The sequence below is a fragment of the Ichthyophthirius multifiliis genome (assembly GCF_000220395.1).
Source record: "Ichthyophthirius multifiliis unplaced genomic scaffold scaff_1120509251236, whole genome shotgun sequence".
In the NCBI taxonomy this organism is placed as follows: domain Eukaryota; phylum Ciliophora; class Oligohymenophorea; order Hymenostomatida; genus Ichthyophthirius; species Ichthyophthirius multifiliis.
The window spans coordinates 27897-50167 of NW_004086071.1; the positions used below are offsets into that span (position 1 = coordinate 27897).

General features: G+C 14.7%; 4 protein-coding genes across 4 annotated transcripts, besides 58 other annotated features; 1 reads left to right on the forward strand and 3 right to left on the reverse strand. All coding sequences in view use genetic code 6, as the record gives it.

Annotated features, from left to right (window-relative positions):
- Nucleotides 1-465: 465 nt before the first annotated feature.
- Nucleotides 466-527: a microsatellite.
- Nucleotides 466-531: a microsatellite.
- Nucleotides 476-517: a microsatellite.
- A 554-nt stretch (nt 532-1085) lies between the features above and the next one.
- Nucleotides 1086-1115: a microsatellite.
- Nucleotides 1116-1763: 648 nt separating this feature from the next.
- Nucleotides 1764-1823: a microsatellite.
- Nucleotides 1820-1893: a microsatellite.
- A 245-nt stretch (nt 1894-2138) lies between these two features.
- Nucleotides 2139-2207: a microsatellite.
- Nucleotides 2208-2344: 137 nt separating this feature from the next.
- Nucleotides 2345-2413: a microsatellite.
- A 921-nt stretch (nt 2414-3334) lies between these two features.
- Nucleotides 3335-3408: a microsatellite.
- Nucleotides 3351-3406: a microsatellite.
- Nucleotides 3359-3408: a microsatellite.
- A 2-nt stretch (nt 3409-3410) lies between these two features.
- IMG5_165680 (hypothetical protein) lies at nt 3411-3904 on the forward strand (the record flags this gene model as incomplete). The annotated part of the gene is made up of 1 exon (XM_004030160.1): nt 3411-3904. One exon carries the CDS (start codon nt 3411-3413, stop codon nt 3786-3788), a length of 378 nt encoding a protein of 125 aa, XP_004030208.1. The 3' UTR covers nt 3789-3904.
- An 85-nt stretch (nt 3905-3989) lies between these two features.
- Nucleotides 3990-4070: a microsatellite.
- Nucleotides 3999-4060: a microsatellite.
- Nucleotides 4004-4048: a microsatellite.
- Nucleotides 4071-4239: 169 nt separating the features above from the next.
- Nucleotides 4240-4292: a microsatellite.
- Nucleotides 4246-4292: a microsatellite.
- Nucleotides 4252-4351: a microsatellite.
- Nucleotides 4288-4395: a microsatellite.
- Nucleotides 4293-4380: a microsatellite.
- Nucleotides 4309-4344: a microsatellite.
- Nucleotides 4344-4392: a microsatellite.
- Nucleotides 4396-5354: 959 nt separating the features above from the next.
- Nucleotides 5355-5390: a microsatellite.
- Nucleotides 5391-6092: 702 nt separating this feature from the next.
- Nucleotides 6093-6148: a microsatellite.
- Nucleotides 6140-6177: a microsatellite.
- Nucleotides 6178-6581: 404 nt separating this feature from the next.
- Nucleotides 6582-6619: a microsatellite.
- Nucleotides 6620-7121: 502 nt separating this feature from the next.
- On the reverse strand, nt 7122-7669 carry IMG5_165690 (hypothetical protein). Its single transcript, XM_004030161.1, has one exon. The coding sequence runs from the start codon at nt 7647-7649 to the stop codon at nt 7236-7238; it is 414 nt and encodes a 137-aa protein (XP_004030209.1). The 5' UTR covers nt 7650-7669; the 3' UTR covers nt 7122-7235.
- Nucleotides 7656-7720: a microsatellite.
- Nucleotides 7666-7723: a microsatellite.
- Nucleotides 7667-7720: a microsatellite.
- A 244-nt stretch (nt 7724-7967) lies between the features above and the next one.
- Nucleotides 7968-7997: a microsatellite.
- Nucleotides 7969-7998: a microsatellite.
- Nucleotides 7999-8268: 270 nt separating this feature from the next.
- Nucleotides 8269-8306: a microsatellite.
- A 42-nt stretch (nt 8307-8348) lies between these two features.
- Nucleotides 8349-8376: a microsatellite.
- Nucleotides 8377-8604: 228 nt separating this feature from the next.
- Nucleotides 8605-8644: a microsatellite.
- Nucleotides 8615-8672: a microsatellite.
- Nucleotides 8633-8673: a microsatellite.
- A 73-nt stretch (nt 8674-8746) lies between these two features.
- Nucleotides 8747-8795: a microsatellite.
- Nucleotides 8761-8800: a microsatellite.
- A 497-nt stretch (nt 8801-9297) lies between these two features.
- Nucleotides 9298-9365: a microsatellite.
- Nucleotides 9307-9365: a microsatellite.
- A 371-nt stretch (nt 9366-9736) lies between these two features.
- Nucleotides 9737-9772: a microsatellite.
- Nucleotides 9773-10507: 735 nt separating this feature from the next.
- On the reverse strand, nt 10508-12024 carry IMG5_165700 (tubulin-tyrosine ligase family protein, putative; the record flags this gene model as incomplete). Its single annotated transcript, XM_004030162.1, has 4 exons — nt 10508-10825; nt 10948-11331; nt 11389-11645; nt 11766-12024. 4 exons carry the CDS (start codon nt 12022-12024, stop codon nt 10508-10510), a joined length of 1218 nt encoding a protein of 405 aa, XP_004030210.1.
- Nucleotides 10833-10920: a microsatellite.
- Nucleotides 10835-10866: a microsatellite.
- Nucleotides 10871-10912: a microsatellite.
- Nucleotides 12025-12225: 201 nt separating the features above from the next.
- Nucleotides 12226-12271: a microsatellite.
- Nucleotides 12272-12973: 702 nt separating this feature from the next.
- Nucleotides 12974-13002: a microsatellite.
- Nucleotides 13003-13532: 530 nt separating this feature from the next.
- Nucleotides 13533-13570: a microsatellite.
- Nucleotides 13571-14001: 431 nt separating this feature from the next.
- Nucleotides 14002-14045: a microsatellite.
- Nucleotides 14046-14523: 478 nt separating this feature from the next.
- Nucleotides 14524-14556: a microsatellite.
- A 1166-nt stretch (nt 14557-15722) lies between these two features.
- Nucleotides 15723-15764: a microsatellite.
- Nucleotides 15759-15808: a microsatellite.
- A 512-nt stretch (nt 15809-16320) lies between these two features.
- Nucleotides 16321-16366: a microsatellite.
- Nucleotides 16367-18137: 1771 nt separating this feature from the next.
- Nucleotides 18138-18207: a microsatellite.
- Nucleotides 18143-18209: a microsatellite.
- A 1196-nt stretch (nt 18210-19405) lies between these two features.
- Nucleotides 19406-19443: a microsatellite.
- Nucleotides 19444-19462: 19 nt separating this feature from the next.
- Nucleotides 19463-19511: a microsatellite.
- Nucleotides 19512-19792: 281 nt separating this feature from the next.
- Nucleotides 19793-19832: a microsatellite.
- A 1270-nt stretch (nt 19833-21102) lies between these two features.
- On the reverse strand, nt 21103-21655 carry IMG5_165710 (spfh domain band 7 family protein; the record flags this gene model as incomplete). The annotated part of the gene is made up of 2 exons (XM_004030163.1): nt 21103-21351; nt 21422-21655. The coding sequence occupies 2 exons, from the start codon at nt 21653-21655 to the stop codon at nt 21103-21105; spliced, it is 483 nt and encodes a 160-aa protein (XP_004030211.1).
- Nucleotides 21376-21416: a microsatellite.
- Nucleotides 21656-22113: 458 nt separating the features above from the next.
- Nucleotides 22114-22171: a microsatellite.
- Nucleotides 22172-22271: the final 100 nt, after the last annotated feature.

Below are 22271 nucleotides of genomic sequence, written 5' to 3' on the forward strand. Positions count from 1 at the left end.
TCTTTATCCATGTTTGAAATGCTTTGTTTTTTTGTTAATTAAAAATAAATCAATTATTTTTAATTATTTACTTCCATTAATTAAAATTCATATCCTGTATTTTAATTATATTATTAAATAGGTTCTGTAATTTCATCTTGAAAGCATTATAAGGTCTTTTATAAATTATTTTTTAATAAATATTCATGTATTAAATTGTTTATTGCTTCAATTGTTATTTCGTTAAAAGTATGATTTTTAATGGCTTAATGGGCGTAATTTTTTAATCCATTATTATTGCTATTGTTATTGTTATTAATTTATTTTTATTAATTATTTAGGGTTTGCTTATCTAAATTTTTATTCGAAGCTATTGCTTACTGATTGTTTATTTATAATGCTTTTTTTTTATGTTAAGGAGATTCTTTTTATATAGATTAATTTTGGGGAACTTTTCGGTTTTTGTTTGTTTATTGATGATTTTAGTTTTTTTTCATTTTTTTTATTTTTTTTTTTTATTTTTTTATTTTTTTTTTTTCCTTTTTTTTATTTCAAATTTCTAAAACATTTTTAATATTGTTTATTTTTTTTTTATAATATAATAATAAATATAATTATATATTTGTAAAAAAAATATATTTTGTCAAAATTAATTGTCTTTTAAATAATATATAGGATTTTAACATTCACTTATATCATCCAATCTTAATATATTTTTATTTAATTATTCTTGTCTATTATTTACAGCTGTAAGAGTTTATTAGTATTCCTTATCATTTGTAAATCTAGTAGGATGTTAAAATACAACTGAATATGAATTTTAATTATTAAAGTCAAATTATTGTATATTTTTTGTTTATTTATTTAAACTATTATGTAGAGATAGCATCCCAATGAAATGATAATGATAATTATTATTAGCATTTTTTTTTTAATTTTTTATATTTTCTTAATTACTATTTTAGAAATTCTCATAATATAATTATTTTAAGGTATCTAAATATTTAGGGATTTTTTTATTTTTATTTGAATTCAAAATTTAAGTATGAGGAGAAAAAAAAGCTTAAACTTTTTTTTAATTTGTAAACTTTGCTCCATTTTTTATTTTTTATATTAATTTTATTATTAATTTTATTTTTCTAAATCAAAGTGTATTTTTGGTAATGAAACATCTTTTTTTTATATTTCTTTTATGTAAAAAATAGGATTTTCTTTATTATTTTCTGAAATTTCTTAATAAGGTATTTTTTTTTAAATATAGTTTTTTTTAAATATTTCACTTTTTTTATATTATTTTATTAAATTTTTAGAATTTAAAGTGTTTTTATATTCCTTTTTTACAAATTTTGAATACATATTTTTGAATATATTACTTTCTGATTTAAACTTTTAAAATTTAAATTTTTAGTCTGTTTAATTATTATTATTACTTTTATCTAAATTTTCTTATTTTGAAAAGTTAAAACTATTAATATTTTTTTTTTAGTTTATTTCATATTTTAATTTTCATTTTAATAATATTCTTGTTAAGCTTGTTAATAAATGTCCTCTAAAGTACTTAAATATCTAATATTCTTTTTTTATATTTATCTTTTTTATATTTTATATTAAAAAATAAATATTTAAATTATTTATATTTTTTTAATTATACTCATCTATTATTTTATTTTAATCTTTAGTTATTACATCAAATGCTTATGATATTTCCTATTATAATTTTCTATCAATTACATCTAAAGATATATGGTATTCATTATATTAGTCAGAAGGTATTCGTGTTTATGTTTCTTTTTCATCAGTATTTAATTAATTTTTTTCTTTTTTATATATTATAATTATATTTTATTTTTATTTTACTTAAATAATTTTTTTTTATTTTAATTTCATTTAAAATGTTTTTTTTAGTTGTAATTTAGTTATTTTTTTATTAATATATGTCCTATATTTTTAATAATATTTTTTTTTAATTATATATTGTATTTATTTTCTTGCTTAATAAGATATTGTTTAAAGACTATTTTATACTAATTATTGAATATTAATTTAATCTTATTTCCCATTTATTTAATATGAAAAAAATAAATTATCAATTTTTTTGTATTTTTCTTAAATAAGTTTTCTTTTAATTTTATAGGGAGAAATCATCTACTTTTTTTTATTAAAATTATAAAAATAATAATATAAATAAATAAAATATAAAACATATAATAAATTAAAGTAAAATTAAATTAAAAATCAGTTATATATAACTATATATTAATAAATAAAACATAAATATAATATATATATATATATATTATATTATTCTATATAAATGTTATATTTAAATTATATTTTAAATATACTTATTTTTAATTTTTTTATTTAAATTTTTTTTTTTATTAATAACATAATAATTTTTGTTTTTTCTCTTATACATTATAAATTATTTTTTAAAATAATAATAATATTTTAAACAAAAAAAAAAATTTATTAAATATGTTTAAAAAAAAATTAATATTTACAATATTTTCAATTTTATACATTATTTTAATAATTTTATTAACATTTTCTTTATATTACAACCAATAATTTTAACAATAAACAATAGAATATCTCTAATAATATAAATAAATATCTTTCCTCAATTATTTTTATTTATTTTCAATAGGTGTTTTGTTAATAATAATCGGCTTTCCAGTAACATTTTATGTACTAATAATAGCTTTTATATTTTAAAAATTTTTATAAGCTTACGTTCTTTGTATTTTAATGGTTTTAACTGGATCTTCTTTATGTTTTACTATAGCGAGGTATATTTTAAAAAAACATGTTACTGAATTAGCTGAATAATATGAATAATATCATATATTTAATTTCGCTGTGAAAAAAATTCCTTATAAAATTGCTTTTATGGTCAAATTTATGCACATTCCATCTTTTTAAAAAACTATGGACTTGGGGTTATAGAAATTAATTATATTTAATTTATATTAGCCAGTAGTGTAAATATTTGCTTTTTAGGAATTTTTTGGTGCTATATAGGTGTTAATTTAAGTGATATTAGAAACGTGTTTATTTAATAAGATTAAAATATGCTTATTTTGAAGATTTTAGGATTTGTTTTGACCTTTATTATAATAATAGTTATTTTTTATGTCACTTAATAAGCTTATGAAGAAGTAAAAAAAGAATATGAAGATTATAAAAATTTATTAAATTAATAAGAAGAAAATTAAAAACTTATTTAAAATTGATTTTTTTTTTTTTCTTTATTAATGTAAAATAAAATAATTTATTATAAAAAAAAAAAAAACAAAGATATATAATTAAAAAAAGGAAAAAATTAAAAGCACATTTGCTTTATTTTTTTTATATAAAAAAATATATATATATAATTAAAAAAAAAAAATATTAAAAAAAAAAAAAAATATTAAAAAATAAAAAAAAAAATGGATAGCAGTAAAAAATCATCAAATAAATCAACTTAAAAATCAGCCTAAAAATCAGCTCATAAATCAGTTGATAAAAAATCAAGATCTAAATCGAAAACTCCTGTTAAAGTTTCTGCTTAAAAATCTACCTAAAAATAATCATCTAATAAAGCAGCAGAATAAAGAGCGAAATCTAGATCTAGATCAAGAACACCTTTAAAAACTGAAAATTAAGCAGCTTAAAACCGTAGATCAGGTTCAAAAAGCCCAGCTTTAAATAAAAGATCAGTGACACCTTAAAAACATGAAGAAGCAGCTAAAGGATCAACTACTAAATAACATGTTTCTGCTGGAAAAATGTCTGCCTAATCAGGTAAGAGAAGTAAAAATAACTGAAGAATCATAAAAAATAATGAAAATTATATTATTTATATGACTAAAGCGTTTTTTCATATAATTATTTATTATAAATAAAGATTATTTTTTTTTTCAATTTTTTATTTATTTCAGTATCTTTATAAAATAGTTTGCGCTTTTTTAAAATTTTCAAAATAAAAATTTAAATATTGTGATTAAAAAAAATAATAATTTTAATTTAATTTAATTAATAAAAAATAAAAAAAAAAATTAAATTAAAATAAAATAAATAAATTAAAAATTAATAAATATAAGAAATAACAAATAATTTTTTTAATTAAAAATATTAATATATATAAAAAAATAAGTAAAATTTTAATTATAAATATTTATAAAATAAAAATTTAAAGATAAAAAATATATAATAATAATAATAAATTTATATAATTAAATTAAAAATAAATATATTAAAAATTATACTTAATGATATTATAAAAAATAAATATATATATAAGTATATAAATATATAAAAATATAAATATAATTATATATATATTTTTATATTTATTTTATATATATTTATTATATAATATATATAATATTTTTTAATATTATAATTTATTATTATAATCATTTTTATTATTTTTTTTCATTAATTAATTCTGTTTCTAATGAAATTTTACGAAATTTATCTTTTTTAAAAATAATATTACTATCTTAAAATTCTTGATTTTTTATTTTTTTTCTAATTTATCACTATTATCTTAATCTTTACAATTAAAATTAATACCAATAAATATTCTAAAATAATAACATAATTCTATATTATCGACCAAAAATAATTTATTTAAATATTCTTCTAAATCTTTTTTCCTTTTTTCTGTTGAAATACTTAATAAAATTCCTTAATGTTTAGGTGGCAAATCTGGAAGTTTAACTTACTAATTATTTTCATAAAAAATCTACAAATAATCGTTTAAAATATCGAAATCTTTATATCTTTTTTCTATATTTGCTTTTGTAATTCCATTTTATATTATTTTGAATTTATAAACTATATATTATTTATTTTAATTGCTTTCTAGAATTTTAAAATACTCATCTTGTTATACTATTAAATTTTAATAATTAAAATTATTTATAAAATGTTATTTATATATATTTTCTGAATTTTTAAGACCAATAAAATAAAATAATTATTCACAAAAATAATTCTTTTCATTCAAAATGATATTTAAATAAAATTAAAGTCCATTTTATCTTATTTCTAGGGACTATTAATCTGCAATGAACATTTTAGTTGGTAAAGGAGGTACTTTTTATTTCCTTTCTTTTAATTATTTATTTAGTATTATAAAGTCATTAAATCTTTTTTATATTTTCCATTTAATATTTGTACTTCTTTCAACTAAATATACAATATAATAAATAGAATTTTCAATCTAAAAAAAATACATTTTTATAAATTTATATTTTAAAAAAAGTACTTATTCATATCCAATTATACAGACATCAAAATAAGTACCAAAACGGTCTTTTTTTGGAAAAATTTAAGAATTTTCACTTAATTGCGATTCTTCATCAAAATTTTTTCCTAAAAAACAAAAATAAATATAATAATAAATATATATAAATAAATATTTAAGTATATATTAATATTAATAATATAAATATATATATTTATAAAATACTATTTTTTATATTTAAAAGCTATTTTTATATGTCATTATCTATTTCTAAAAAATTAAGTAAATTTTGGCTTAAAAATTCTTGCTGAGTTAACAAAAACTTAAATAAATTTTTAAAATGACTAATTCCTTAATTAAGTTTTTAAAAGTCGATTTGTTGTCCTGAAAATAATTCCATATTAAAATTTTCTAATTCTAATTTATATGATGACGGAAATTCATTTTCATCATCATTAGTTTCATCTTTTATTTAATTTTCAAGCAAAATAAAATCGCTGTAATTTTTAATTATATGCTTTTCTTGTTAAAAGTCATTAATATTTATCCTAACTTTCAATTTAATTTGTATTTAGTTGTCTATCTTTTTAAAGTTTTGTGGAAATTTAACATTTATTAAATTCGTAGTACCTAAAAATGATTATTAATGTAAAGGAGGGGGTATTAAAGGTTCAAATATATGTTAATTTAAAGGTAGATTCCAAAAAATCCATTTTGTGCTTTTGAATTCATTTAAATCTTAGTAATATTTAAAAATAAAACCCATTAATAAAGATTAAATAAATATTCTTAGAGATAAAAGAATAAAATTAGAAATAATTCTTTGTTCATATTACTTAATTTATTATTAAAATAAAATAAAAAATTAAGTAAATAAATATATAAATATATATAAATATATATATATATATATTTATATATTTTTATATATATTTATTAGCATATATATTTTTAAGTATATAATTATAATTACTAATTAAAATTAAAGTATTAACATTGCTATTGAAATTAATAATTATAAAATCCAAAAGGGCTTATGAAATAACATTAATGCAATATTTCTATTATATTCTTTTATTTCGATAATAATTTATAATAAACATACCATTATAGGAAATATCCATAGAAAATAACAATAATTTTAAACATTATATATTTTACTTTTTATTGCTTAACTAATTATAAAAAAAATATATATTATTATGTTAAATATTTGCAAAATTAAACGAAATTTTATTATTTTATTAAATTTATGATTTTATAGTCCCATGTATCTTATTACATACCATCGGAATATTAAAATTAATCCAAATAAGAAACATATAAGATTTAACAATAACTCTAATATTATTTATGTTTGATTCATTTTTTTTAATATATGTATTATTTTTTTAATTAAATATTTAATTTTTTGTGTTTCTAATTTTAAAAAAAATAAAAAATATTATTATTGTTTATTTTTGATATAAAATTATTTTAATTGTATGCATTTTTTTTTATGTATTTCTATATTTTTATAGTATTATAAATAACTTTCCCTTATATAAATATTTTGATTTCTTAATTAAATTTATTTAATCTTTAATAAGAAAAATAAATTTCTAAATATTTTTTTCAATTTAATAAAATAATATAAATAAATACAATTTTAATTATATTATATATAAATTAAAAAATATTGATAAAAAAATTAACAAAACAATATAATATATTATAAAAATATATATGATTTTAAATAAAATTAAAATTAATAATTTCAACAAAAAATAAAATAATTAAATTATAAAAATTTATAATTTATTATTAAATAAATAAATATAGTTTAAAAAGAAAAATATTTTATATGTATATATATATATGAGAATAATAAAAAAAATAAATTATATTAAATCAAAGAATCAATGTATTTTTTTGAAAAAAATAAAAAACACACGTACACCACACCGCACACACATAAATACACGAAAAACGAAAATATATTTTTATAAAAATAAAAAAAATCAATAATAATATTTTTTTTTCATACATCTTAAGAAGCTTAACCAGTTTCTGACTTTTTAGTTTTAGATGGTAATAACATAGGATTGATATTAGGTAAAACACCACCATCAGCAATAGTAGTATTTGACATTAATTTATTCAATTCTTCATCGTTTCTGATAGCGAGTAAAATATGTCTGGGTACAACTCTGCTTTTTTTGTTATCTTTTGCAGCATTTCCAGCTAATTCAAGAATTTCAGCTGCTAAATATTCTAATACTGCTGCCATATATACAGGGGCTCCATTTCCTACTCTTTATGCGTATCTTCCTTATTTTAAGAATCTTGAAATTCTTCCTACAGGGAATTAAAGACCAGCTCTGTTTGATCTGGATACTTATTTAGAAGATGCTGTTTTTCCTTTTGCTTTTCCTCCTTTTCCGGCTGGGGTCATTTATTATTTTATTGTTGTTTTTTTTTTTTTTTTTAGTTTTTTTTTTTTTTTTTTTATTATTTTTTTTTTTTAGTGAAAAGTTATTTATATATATGTTTTTTTGAAGGTTTGTTTTGTTTTCACTTTTATTTTATTTTTTAATAATTTATCCAATCTTTATGAAAATTATCCAATTAAATTACATTTTTTTTGATTTCGGATAAATTATTTTTTATTTTTTGTTAATTTTAAATATTTGTATTTTTTTTATTTGAATGGTTTTATTTTAAATATAAACAGTTTTATTAATTTGAAATACATATTTCTCATTTTTTTTTTAAAAAAAAAATAAAAAAAAATAAAATAAAATTATATTTAATTAATATAAGAATATGTCATTTGTATGCAAAATAAAGTATAATATAATGTAAAATACGTTAAATTTCAAGTATAAAAATTATATTATTTATTGATATATTTATAAATATACTAATTATAATAATAAAGTAATTTAAAAAAAAGAAATTTCATATAAAATATAAATGAGCTTTATATATATTTTAAATAATTTATATATAGTAAAATTAATTATATATTTTTTTTTTAATTAACAAGTATTTAACTTTACTAAGCAATTTATTTTTATTATTATTATTTTATTAATTAAATATTTTATTATACCGTTATTTATTTCAATATATTACTATAATTTTATAATAAAAAATAAAATAAAATAAAATAAAATAAATAACATATAAAAATAGTAAAAAATCAATCAAAAAAATATATAAAAAAATATTAAAAGAAATCTAATAAATATAAATAACTTTGATAAAAATAAAATAATTAAAAAATATATTAAAAAAATAAAATCTTTATCAAATAAAAAAATAAAATGCAAAAATTAAAAATTTAATTAAATAAAAAATTATTAATTAATGTCCTCAAACTATTATAAATTAATAGAATAAAAATTTAAGTAAATTTATAAAAAATAAGTAAATTATATATAAAAAAAAAAATATAAAAAAGAATAAAAATATATTAGGTATAATAAATTTATTAGAATTTAAAAAATAAAATAATAAGCAATATTAAATATTATAATAAATTAAAATAATATATTAAAAAGTATATAAATATATATATATATATATATATATATATTTATACATAATAATTTTTTTATTATATCGAGAATTTTATTTTTTTTAATAAAATACATAAATACTTTTATTTAAAAATATTAAAAACTTATTTTCAAATTAATATTTATCATCATTTTTTTAAAAATTTTTAATAATTTTTAATTTGTAAATTCTTATTGATTTTTTTAATATTATTTTTGCTATTTAAATATTTTTTAGTAAAATTATTGCAAAAAATTGTATATTTTAACATATAAATATATTAATTTTTTTTTTCAAAATAGTATTTTTTTTATTAATTTATGATTAAAAGAATTTTTTTTTTTTTAAAAAAAAAAAATATTCTTTTTCAAATAATAATATCAGATAAAATTCTTACTCTAGACAGTATACGAAAAAAATAATCTTATTATATTATTTGAATAAATATGAAAAGAAAATATAATATTTAATAAAATAAAAAAAGCTATTGTTGATTTTAATTTGATAATTAAAAATAAATATTATAGAATTATTATTATTATTAAAACATAAAAATAATAATAATAATATTACAATAAAAAAATAAGTAAAATTTTAAAATATAAAAGTTATAATTAACTAATTAATAAATATATAAAAAAATATTTTTAAGCATATAAATAAAAAATTAAAAATAATATTATCATGTTTTTTCAAATAACCAATTTCTTGTTATAATAAATTATTAAATTTTAATATATAATCTAACATTTATTAAATTCAATATATAAAATTGGAGTTTTAAAATTCAGATTAATATTTTTAAAATATTAATAATCTATATGAAGACATAATTAAATAAAAATACGAACAATTTTAACTTAAAAACAATAAAAATCAGAAAAGTAATAATAATTCAATAATGGCTAAAAATGAAGATTCATTTAAATAAATTCAATAAATCTAGTAATGATATATCTTATAATAAAAGAATTAAAGAAGTCAATTAAGATAAAAGTTAATTAAATAAAAGTTTTTAATTATAAAAACTTTTATAATATCCAAGTTAAAAAAATTATAAATTAAGATAAATATTTCTTTAAAAATTATTCAATATAAAAAGACAATAAAAATCAATAAAAATAAGACATGGATAATTACTTATAGAAAACTAATTTTTTAAATAAAAAGATTAAATAAATTAAAGTAAATTATTAAATTAATAAAAACATTATGGTTTAATGATTAACTATCAGTTTAGTTTTATATAAATTAAATTATAAACAAAATGTTATTTTATAATATATAAATATAGCAATACATAGTATAAAAGATATTAATTAAAATAAATTATGTATTTAAAATACATAATAATGACAATATTTTTATTATAATTAGACTTTAACTAATTTCATATATTCTCTATATAAATATTTTTCCATAATCCATATTAAGTTTTTTTATTAAATTTTTTATTATCCTAATTAAAATATTCATTTATTAATTAAGCAGTATCACTTAAACACATTTATACAAGCTTAGTAGTAACAGGCTTTTTTTTGTTAATGTTTTAAAATAATAAATTAATATATAAAATTATTAATATAATTTATACAGTAGAATGTTCCATTGAAGGACTACTATTAATTTCAATAAGCCATGTATTATAATTTTAATCAATCATAAAATCATATCCGAATATTTATAAAGTATTTTTTCTAGGCTAAATAGTATCTTTTCCACTTATAATAGAATTAATTATAATTTCAATCATTTTTTATTAAATTTTTGAAAAGAAAATATCTTATTCATTTTCTAGTTACTTAAAATAAAATAAAAATTAATATTTAAAAAATAAGATACATTAATATAATCAACAAATTCATTTTAAAACATCATAGTTTCATTTATTTTTTCTTCAAAATTAGCAGCGTTTTTCGAAATACAATTATTAGCTAAATGAGCAAATTTATTTTAAAGATCATCTATATTAAATTCATCAAAACAAATTCTTATATAACATTCTTCATAAAAATATATTACTAAGGGATTCCAATCTGTTACACAAGCCCATTATCTGATATCAAACTTTTTAATTTATTATAATATATAATTATTATTATATATAAAAGAATATATATATATATATATATATTTATTTATATAAATATATATTATTATTTTTTTTTTAACTTTAGTATAGAAATTACTTTTTTTTTGTTTATAGTTAAAGGATTTTCTATATATTTCTATGCTACCCATGTTACATCTCTCCCCATAACATAATTAACTAAATTTTATAATTAATCGAATGTTCTTATTCCTCTTCCTCTACTCAAACCTGCAGGTTTTACTATCCATAAATTTTTTTGGTTTAAATTATATTAAGGATCGTATTTTTCTAATATTTGAAGGTATTTTTTTGCTAATTATACTAACTAAAGATTTAGTTCTTCTTTTTCAAATTAAGAAACAGTATTTTTATGAATTTCATTGTATAAATCTTTATTTTTTTAGAAAAATTCTAAATTTTTATAATTATTATTAATAAAAAGCCATTCATTAGGATTAATAAACGGGAAATTATTTTTTAACTTTTTTATTTAAAAAATAAATATTAATAATTTAATTTTTTTTTTTAAAAAAAATACTATTTCTTAGATTTTATTTGAAACATTTAAACATTTTTTTTTTAAAGCTAAACATGAAATATAAACTTGAATTTATAAAAAGGCAAAAAAATCAGTTTTTTTAAATTCATCTTCAATATTAAATTAAATAAATTATTTTAAAATACTTTCTGCTTTGCAAAATTTAAATTCTTCCACAAAATCCTCGAATTCTTAAACATCTGTAATTTCAAAGCATTTTGGATAAAAAAGATTAAAATCAATGTCTTTTTAAGAAACTAGATTTTTTATATTTTTACTTAGCCCTTTTTTACTTGTTATATTATAATTTTTTTCAAAAAAATTTATTATTTGTTAATTCATTAAAGCCTCTCGATTTATTTCATTTTATTTAGTACTCCATTTTAAATCAAACATTTAATCTTCTTCTATATTTTTGTTTTCTATCCAACCCAGATTTATTAAAGATTCTCTAAGATCTTAATAAGGAGACCCTACTATCATAAAAACTTTCTAATTAGGTGAATATCCTTTACTTTTTTTCCATTCAATTAAATCTTAAGTAGTTATTTTTTATTCTTTGGTGAATTTTTAATCTTTTTTTTAATCTTCGTTTTCTTTTTCTAAATCTTTATATTCTTCGTCTTAGCAGGACATGTTTTCTTATATTTATTATATTATGTTTCTTGATTCATCTTTTTTTTTTTTTTTTTTAATTTTTTATTATTTTTACATCCTAAAGCTCGCATCATTAATGACTTTGGGAAATCAATATTTTCAGTAAATAAATATTTGGCTTTTGTTTAAACTATTTTTTCGAGTTTTTTTATTGCTTCTTCGAATTTTATAGGCTATTGCTTTTTATATTTATTTATTAAATGTATTTTTTAAATTTTTTTTTTAATTACTTTTTCAAATTACTTTATTTTTGTATTTAAATCTTTATAACTTTTCAAATACAGGAGATAGTATTTTTTTTTGCCTATTAAGGATGCTATATTACTTAATTTATATCTAAAATACATATTTATCTTTTTTAATGTTTCTTCTTAATTACTGTTAGTTTGCTCTTTTGAAATGTGTTTTTATTTAAAATATAATTCCAGATGTTATTATGGAGCTACTTTTTAGTTTGTATTTTATTAATATAGACATGTAATATTTTGAGATTGTCTTTATGGACAATCAATATTTGATTCCTTTTGTTATTAAAGATAGTTATTTTCTTTCATTATTTGTTCTTTTTTTAAAAAAAAACAAAAAGAAAATTATAAAAATAAATATTTTTTCTTTTTTTTCTCAAAAATTATTATTTTTTGTTTATTTGTTTTGATACTTTGTTTTAATTTATTTAAAAAAAAAAAAAATTATAAAATTTTATTTTTTTGTTTTTGGATTATTAATAATTTTAAAATTTATTAAATTAGTTTTAATTAAAATAATAATGTATTAATTACTTATTTTATTTTTTCTTCTTTTTTTTATTTACATATACTTCTTTAAATAATGTAAAATAAAATAAAAGATAATTATTTAAAAAAAAAATTATAATAATAATTAGAAAAGTATAATTTTATGTATTTTAAAAATAATTACTTTATAAAAAAATAATAATAATAATAATAATAATAATAAAAAAAAAAAAACTAATCTACATATAAAAATGAAAAGGTATATCAATATTTTAGCATCATCTCTTGGAGGTATATAAACTGGAATGACATTTCAACTATTTTTTATCTTATAATAAAAATTTCCATTATAAAATTAAGAATTTAATATATAAAGTGAATAATTTGATTTATAGATATACTTAAAAAAATTATTGATAGCAATATCAGGTTTAATAACATTATTAATAAGTCCATAAATGACCCCTAAAATACAAAAAATTCCATTTCTAATTTTTTCTGACTTTCTTTTAATTGCACATCTAATTATAATATATAAAATAGATATAGATTTATTTAACGATAAAATAATTAGTTATATTTCTTTAGTATTAATAAGTATTTCAGGTGCTTTAAGTTTATATGTAGTTCCTGTTTATTTAAGTGAATTGTAATTAAAAAATATGTAAAAAAAATAAAACTGTTTGAATTTTGGAGGTTTATTTTTTTTTATGTTTGGAGTTGGATATACTTTTTAGTTTATTTTTTACAATGAATAATTTTATATAGATAATAATACTTTTTATATGATATGTATAATATTTTTTTCTATAAAAGTTCTTATTTTAATAATAAATATAGAAATGGAATCTCCTTTATATTATTATTTAAATACTAGAGTTGATAAATTTGAATATATTATTCAAAAATATTATTAAAATATTAAACCTAATGTATTAATTAATGCTATTTAAACTGAATAGAAATGTTTAAGTCAGTTAAGTAATAATTTTTAAACTGATTTTTATAACCTATTAAATAAATATAATAATATTAATAATATTAATGCATCAATTGATTCTTATAATAATATCTATGTTAATTTTAATAAAAAAAAATATAATATTAGTATTTTAAAACTTTGTTTTTTATAAAGTATTGCTTTTTCATTTATTGTTAGTAGTTAATTTATGTTTGAAGACAGCTTTTTTTATATATAAGATTTGTTTGATTATAAAATAACTTTTTTAGTTTTATGTTCTTTTTATTTATTAAGTTTTTTTATTTGCTTGTTTATTGAGTAAGAAATTATTTGGATAAAATTCGGATATTCAGTTATTTTTATTCTTACATTGACAAACTTTATTTCTTTTAAATATATTCATAATGACCCGTTTTATTAAGATCATTTATAGTCTGGAAATTTAATCAGTTTTGTTCTTTTTGTTGGAAATAGTTCATTTTATCTTCCCAGTATTGTTTTGAAAGGAATTGGAATTAAAATAATAAATGTGTTTGTTTGGGTTTTTATTTTAGTTCATTAGTTTTTAATTATTTATTTATAAAATTTAGAATATTTTTATTATTATAATGCTATATTAGCTTTTTTTGGAGTTATTATAACATTTTGGGCTAAAGAAATTTAAACTAATATATGACGAATAATTTATTTATAATTGAAATTTATATTCTCAAATATTAATTCTTATATTTTTGAAAAAAAAAAAAAAATTGTAAATTTTTATAAGTTATTAGAAATTTTCTTTAAATTTTATATTAAAAATTTTTATTAATAAATAAAATAAATTACATTATATTTTTAAAAAATAGTATTATTATAATATTTTATTCAAAGCAATAATATTAAAATATATTATTAATATAAAAAATAAAAATATATTGAATAAAATTATAATATGCTATGTTGAATTAATAAAATTTAGAAAAATATTTATTTAGTGTTTAAACAAGTAGTTAATAAAAAATAAATTACCAATATGGTATAAATTAGCAATATTTTACAAATTCATTATATAAAAGAATAAAGTAAAAATATTTTTAATTTTTAAAGATATAATTATTTAATGGGATAACATAATAAAATAATTATTTAATATTTTTTTACCAAATTAAGAAAAAAGCAAATTAAAAATAAACTTGTGTATTTATACTATATTTTTAATAATAGAATTGTTTGCTTTTTAATAATAATAAAAATAAATAAAAAACTGATTATTTTAAAAATTTATGAAATTAATAAGTAAAATAAATTTAAGGGCATTTAATATTATATTTTTTATAAAAAAAGAAAAGATATATAAAAAAAGATTTAAATAAATAAAATAATTTAATAAAAATATCAAAGATATATTTTAAGTAAATAAATATATCTATATGAATCCAAGATAAATAACTCATGAAATAGCTATAAAAACTTATTTATAATATTATTATAAACTGAGAAAAAAAAATCAAAAAATTATATAAAAAAATGAAATGATTAAGTATCATATAATATATAACACTAAAAAAATAAAAAGAAAATAAAATAAAATAAAATAAGATTATATTAAATAAAAATAATTTAAAATAATTTTATTTTCGTTATACAAACAATTAATAGATTCTTATATTATTTTATAAGATAAAAATAAATTTGATAAGATATATGGATAATACCATTATAATATAGAAATTTTTATTTATTGATTGTATAAATAAATTAAAAATAAAATAATGATAATAATAATAAAAAAAATATGTATATATGTATATATATATTTATAAAAATATGTATATATATTTATATATTATTATTTTATCATTAATATGTATCTAAAAGAATATATTATTTTTAATTTAATTTTAATTCTTAAGATTAATAAAAAATACTTATGTATTTTTATTTAATTTTTAATAATTTTTTTTTTTTATTTTATTATTTTTTAAATTAAATTTGATATGAAAATTAAATATCTTTAAATTAAAAATAAATGTCTTAAAATTTTATATATTTAAAAAATTATATTATACTAAAAATGTTATATATATATTTATTTTTATATAAGATAAAATTATGTTATCTAATGTTTTTTTATTTTTTAATTTAAATGCTTAGTTTTTCAAATTTAGTAGGTAAATATTAAATTTTAGACTCTTTGTTAAACATTTTTATTATAAGAATATATTATTTTGATTTGAAGATAAAATAAATTTAATAAAAAAAAAAAATTGTTTCCTTTTTTTTATCTTTTAATATTTTAATTAATGAATTGACGTGAAAACAAAATAAAAGAGTTTTAAAGTAAAATAAAAATTATGAATAAAAAATTCAATAAAAAGTATAATAATATGATTATCTATATATAACTTATAATAAATAAAATAAAAATGTACAAAAAATTTATCTTAATAAAAAAAGATATATGAATTCTAGAAAATTCAAATAGAGAGAAGATTTTTTTTTTTTTCTTTTAATAATTTTTGATTAAGTAAATATATCTATTATATATTATAATAAATAATTAAAATTATAATAAAAAAAAATATTTTGCATAAATAAATATATATATATATATTTATATATATATATATGTATTTATTTATATTTTTTTTATATATGCATTTTTTATATATATATATATTTATTTAAGTTTAATTAAAAAACTGTTTAAAATCTATAATACAATTATTATTAATATAATCAACAAAAACTTAAAGGCATTTATTTTATCTGTTATCACTCTAGTTGTAAATGAAACACCCCCTAAATCAGCTTATGTAAAAGATGTAGGCATTCAAACTTTTAATTAATAGGCAAAACCTTCATTTTATTCAAAAACTCTTTAGTATATTTCGTATACCTACAAAGTCCTATATTTAAAACGCATAAAATTATTTCATTATGCTTAAATTTTTCAAAATCGTAATTATTAATTACTTAATTTTTTGATTAAAGTTGTCTTAATATCTAATTTTAGAATCTAAACTGACAATTTAACATATATCTAACATGCAAAGTATAATGTAATTTTTAATATTGAAGGTACTACAGTAGAAGAAGAATAATGAGAGAAATTATACTATATATTCCTAGTTTCTTAAAATATAGACTTAGTCCCAGTAAATAAATTAGCAAGACAGAGCATTTATTTTTAACAATAATGACCGATTTATTTGAATATGTGTATATATCCGTTATTTGAATTAAGGATAAAATTTATAAAGTAATTTAATTAGATATATAAATCGAGAACTATTTAAGGCCACTAAAGTATTATAAATTTAGTGTAACAATATATTGAAATATGAAAACTGTTGTTATTTTTGCACTTATATACATCTAAGTAAATTATTTAGGTAGAAGTTTAATTAAAGATGATTTTCAAAATTTAATGTTTAACGTAATAATAACATTTAAATAATATAAGGATATTTTTAAATATTTTAATTTTAAAGCTAAAGTTTTTTATAAAGGGAAGGCTTATATTTGATTATAATAATGATACTTTTTGGAGGATTTATATGATTTATTTAAATAGATTGATTTTGATAATTGTATATTGACATTTTATTATTTTTGTTTGTTTGTTGCATTTTTAACTTTTATTTATTTATATATGATAAACATTAAATTTTAATTAATTTTATTAAATATTATTTTTAATTTTTTGTATTTTTTTTTAAAAAGATAATCAATAAAATATATTTAATTAATAAAATAATTGTTTTTATTTAAATAAAAAATAATAATATAATTTATGTTTATATTTTTTATTATTATAAATTTCCCTTTATTATTTTATTTTTAAATAAAAAAAAAACAAAATAAAAATTTAAAAAATTTAAAAAATGAGTATAATCCAAGATCAAGCAATAATATAATAAATAAATTAGGTTTACCCTAATTTTACATACAACAAGCCTATTGGATTGGATGACTTTAGATGGATAATTAATTAATTATTAGAAAAAAAAGGAGTTTTCTAAAAATATGACGAGGACACTTTAAATGAGCTATACGACTAAACAACATAAGAATTCGGAAATTCCACAATGAATAATTTAATATAAATTATAGTTAAAGCTCAAAATGTTTTATTAAATAAAATTTCTACAGATTAAGAACAACTTTAATAATGTTATTATTATAAAGAAAATATTTAATAAATTCTATAATATCTATAATCAATGAAATATTCAAATGGATAAAATTTCTTATTTTTAGAATCTGTTTAAATCTAAAATCTAAATAATGTAGGACATTAAAGTGAAAAAGTAGTTAAAATATATATTAATGATTCTGAAGTTAATTAATATGTTTAATAAAGCGAAAATCCATAAATTTTAAATAAATAAGTAAATAATAAATATTTAAAAATATAATATATATATTTATATATTATATATATATTATATATATATATTATATTTATATTTATAAATATATTAGTATTCTTTAAATTATATCTAAAGTAAATTAATAATCGAAGTTTTAGAAAAAAGTTTACAAATAATTGGCTTTGCAGAATTTAGTCTAGATATTTTCCCATTTGACAAAATTTAAAAAATAACTTTAAATTTAGTAATAAATGATCCCATAATGTAAAGAAAATACCAAAATGATTTCCCGGTAATAATATCAGGTAGATTATTAATAAACAATCAAAATAACGCTCTTAGAGATTATAATTAAATATCTTAAAATATCGATAATGAAATTATAGAATGTGAATAAGGAATTTAATCTTCTAAAGAGTCTTTATATTTTGTTTAAATGCCTTTCTTATTATAAAATGAGCATTAGGCTTAAGCATAATAAACATTATAATAATAATAATTATTTAATAATAACGAATAAAGAATTCAATAATAATAACCTTTATAATAATAATAGAATTTTTCCATAACTTCTAAAGATAATTTATAAATAAATAAATCATATTAAAATGCACCTTCAGAATAAGTTTATAATCCTAATAAGTCATTAAATATATCTATGCACCAAGAACAATTAGTATAAATGGTAAACCCAAACAATGTTTAATCTAATATAGCTCGTATATAAGAAGAATAGAGACGTTTGGAAGAAGAAAAAAGACTTCGTGAGGAAAATGAATAAATACTAGGAAATTAAAAAGTAAAAAAAATGGGAAAATAAGCTCATTTATATTACGGGGAAGATGATAGTGATATTTTAGATGATTTATTTAGAAGGACAGATTATATTTTTGGTTTATTGATGATTTTAAGTATTACAGCTTGCTTGAAAAAAAGCGCTTATATAGATGTTTTTTTAGGAATGTATTTTTTTGTGAATTTGTATAAAATGAGACTAAGTAAAATAATTTAATTACCAAAAAATATTATGATTGGAGTAGCTTGTTCTTGTACTTTTGATCTAGCTTGGTTTATTGTTTATGTTGGAAATTGGTTTAATGCAGAAACTAGTGATGATTAAGGTAGTTAAAGATTTGTAAGGGGATTTGTAATTGTATTAACCTTTATTATTTTCATAGTTAAAATTTTACTTATTTATAGTCTAATATTACTTTAGAAAGATAGAAAAAATATAATAAATTTAGAAAATATATTTATATAAAATATAGACTAAATTTGTTTAGATAAAGTTGATGATGAAAAAATAAAAAAAGGATTATAGTAAGATTAAAAAGGTTATTAAGATAATATTGAAAAATAGTATAAATATTAATAATAATAATAATAATAATAATAATAATAATAATAATAATATTAAACATTTATGTGAATTTTTTGATAATACAATTATAAATTTAATATATTTTTTATTTATATATTTTCGTTTCTTTTCTTTTATTTTATTTTATTATATATTTTTAAAATACCAAAAAAATTTAATTTTTTATATAATTTTTTTATTCATAAATAATCAATTAAATTATTTTTTTTTCTTTAATTAAAATAATTTATATAAAATTTTATACTATTTTTTCCTTGTAAGAAAAAATATTTTATAAAATTAATATTTATATTTAATAATATATAAATTCTATAAAAATTATAAAAAAAAAAAATTATAAATAAAAAAAAATTTCTTATAAATATGGATTTATCTTAAAAATAATAATAATTTATTCTATAAAGTTAAGAAAACATTATATTCAAAATAGATTATAATCTTTTTTTAAAATATTCAAAACTTGCGTTAGATTAACTATAATATATGGATTTAGAAGGTAATATATATAATATTTAAAAATTATATAAATAAATATATAATTATATATTTTAATTTATAAATATATTTAATTTATCATAAATAATATTTTTTTTTATATATTATTTTTTTAATGAAGAGCCTTTTTAAACTAACTTATTAGCAGATTAATTATAATAGTTAATAAATTATATAGAATAAAAGGGTATAGACTATTAATTTTAAAAAATTGAAAAACCCTTATTATCAAATAACATAAAATAATATTTAGATGATTTTGATTATCAATTTTTAATTAGTTTAGATGAAAATTAATTATTTTTATTTTTAAAATCGGCTTAATATTTTAATATTGAACATATATAAGATATTATTTATGCATATATAGCTGCACAATTTATAGGCATAATCTATTAAAAACATTATACATATATTTATATTATTTATTAAATAAATACATTTTATAAAATAGATTCTGATATTAATTAAATTAAAATAAAATATGGTATTAGCGCTGAATTAAATGAATAATTTATAGAATAAGCTAAAAATGAATACCCTGAATTATTTGATGGTAGAGATTTTTAATTTTGAACATTAATATATAAAATAATTTTTTTAAATAAATTAATTATTAAAAAAAAGATAGAATAACATTATTAAAAAAAAATTATTATTGTTATTTATTTATGTATTTTATTAGAAATTTAATAATATGTGCTTATTTTTATTAATATTATTGTGTTTTATATATAAAACTTTTATTTTCTAAAATATTTTTTTTTTTTTAAAATGTATTTAATTTATAAATAAAAAATATTTTCTATAAATAATTTAAATTTTAAAATTTTTTTATATTATTTTTTAATTAAAAAGATTTTTTTTTATTAAAAAAAAAAACTAAAATATTATTAAATTAATATTTTTTTATCTTTATTTTCATTAATCTATTCTTGCCTATATAGAATTCATGCCAACAAGCATTTTTGCTTTTTTTTATTTAGTTAAAGATAAATAATATATGTAATCATTTAATTCCATTTAATTGAATTCATTTTACTTTAAAAATAAATAATAATTTAATTAATTTATATATAATAAAAAAATTATACTTATTAAGCATTTAAATAAACTTAAGTTTCAGCTTCAATAACACTTTTTGTAGCTTTACTCTTTTATTTTATTTTATTTTTTTTAAAAAAAGAAAATAAATAATAATATTTTCATATATAAATGTACATCTGCTTCTTTTAAAATCTTATATTATTCTGCTTATGCTTCAGCATTTATTGTTTTTATTTATCGTTCAGTTTCTGATTTGAGAACTTCGATTTCTTTCATTATTCTAATAGCTTCTTATTCGAATTATTTCATTCTTTTATTTTGCATTTCAACCTTTTCTTTTTCGCAAAAATTTAATAAAAAAATTAATAATGTAAATAAAATAATAAATTAAAAAACAAACCTATGTATTAACAATAGATACATCAAAAGTATCAGGCAAATTAACTCTTAAAATTTAAAAAAAAACGCAATGTGCAAATGCTTTTTATAATTCTTTATTTAATTCTTCTTATAGTTTTAATCCTATATCTTTTCTTTTCTACCAATATTAAGGAGCTTCATAAGTACTTGCTATTTAAACTATTGTATCTCTTGCTATTCTTGTAAAAGTTCTTTCATATTCTAAATTATTCATTCCATATAATTTAGGAATTTAATTTCTTTAATTTATATATAGATATGTATATATCTATATATATTATTTGTACTTTATTAATTTATATTAAAACGATAAAAATAATTCTAACGAAAGACCTTCAGCTGTTCGTGTTTTTAAAGGTTAATTAGCCCTTTTACCACCCGTAAATTATATTGTTTGTAATTAAGCTGGGAATTATATAAAATAATAAAAAGGCCATATCCAATGACGTCCAGATTCATATACACTATTAGAACAAGCTTTTGTTAATGAGTTACATAGAAGACCATATTATGTTACTTCTACAGTATCCCAAGATATAAATAATAAAATAATAAAAAATATAATTCCTGTTATTATTAGACAATTATTCAACTTTTTTTAAAATTCACCTCGATTTTATTCGTTAATCATATTATAATTTTTTTCTCTTTTTTTATATTTTTATTAGTTTGTTTTTATATTAAAGATTATTAAATATTTTTTTTTATTTATAATTATTAATCTTTTTTTATTAATAATATGATTGTGTATAAAATATGTTTATTTTATTTATATTATAGAAAAAATATAAATAGTTGTTTTTTTTAAATATAAACATTAAAAAAAATTA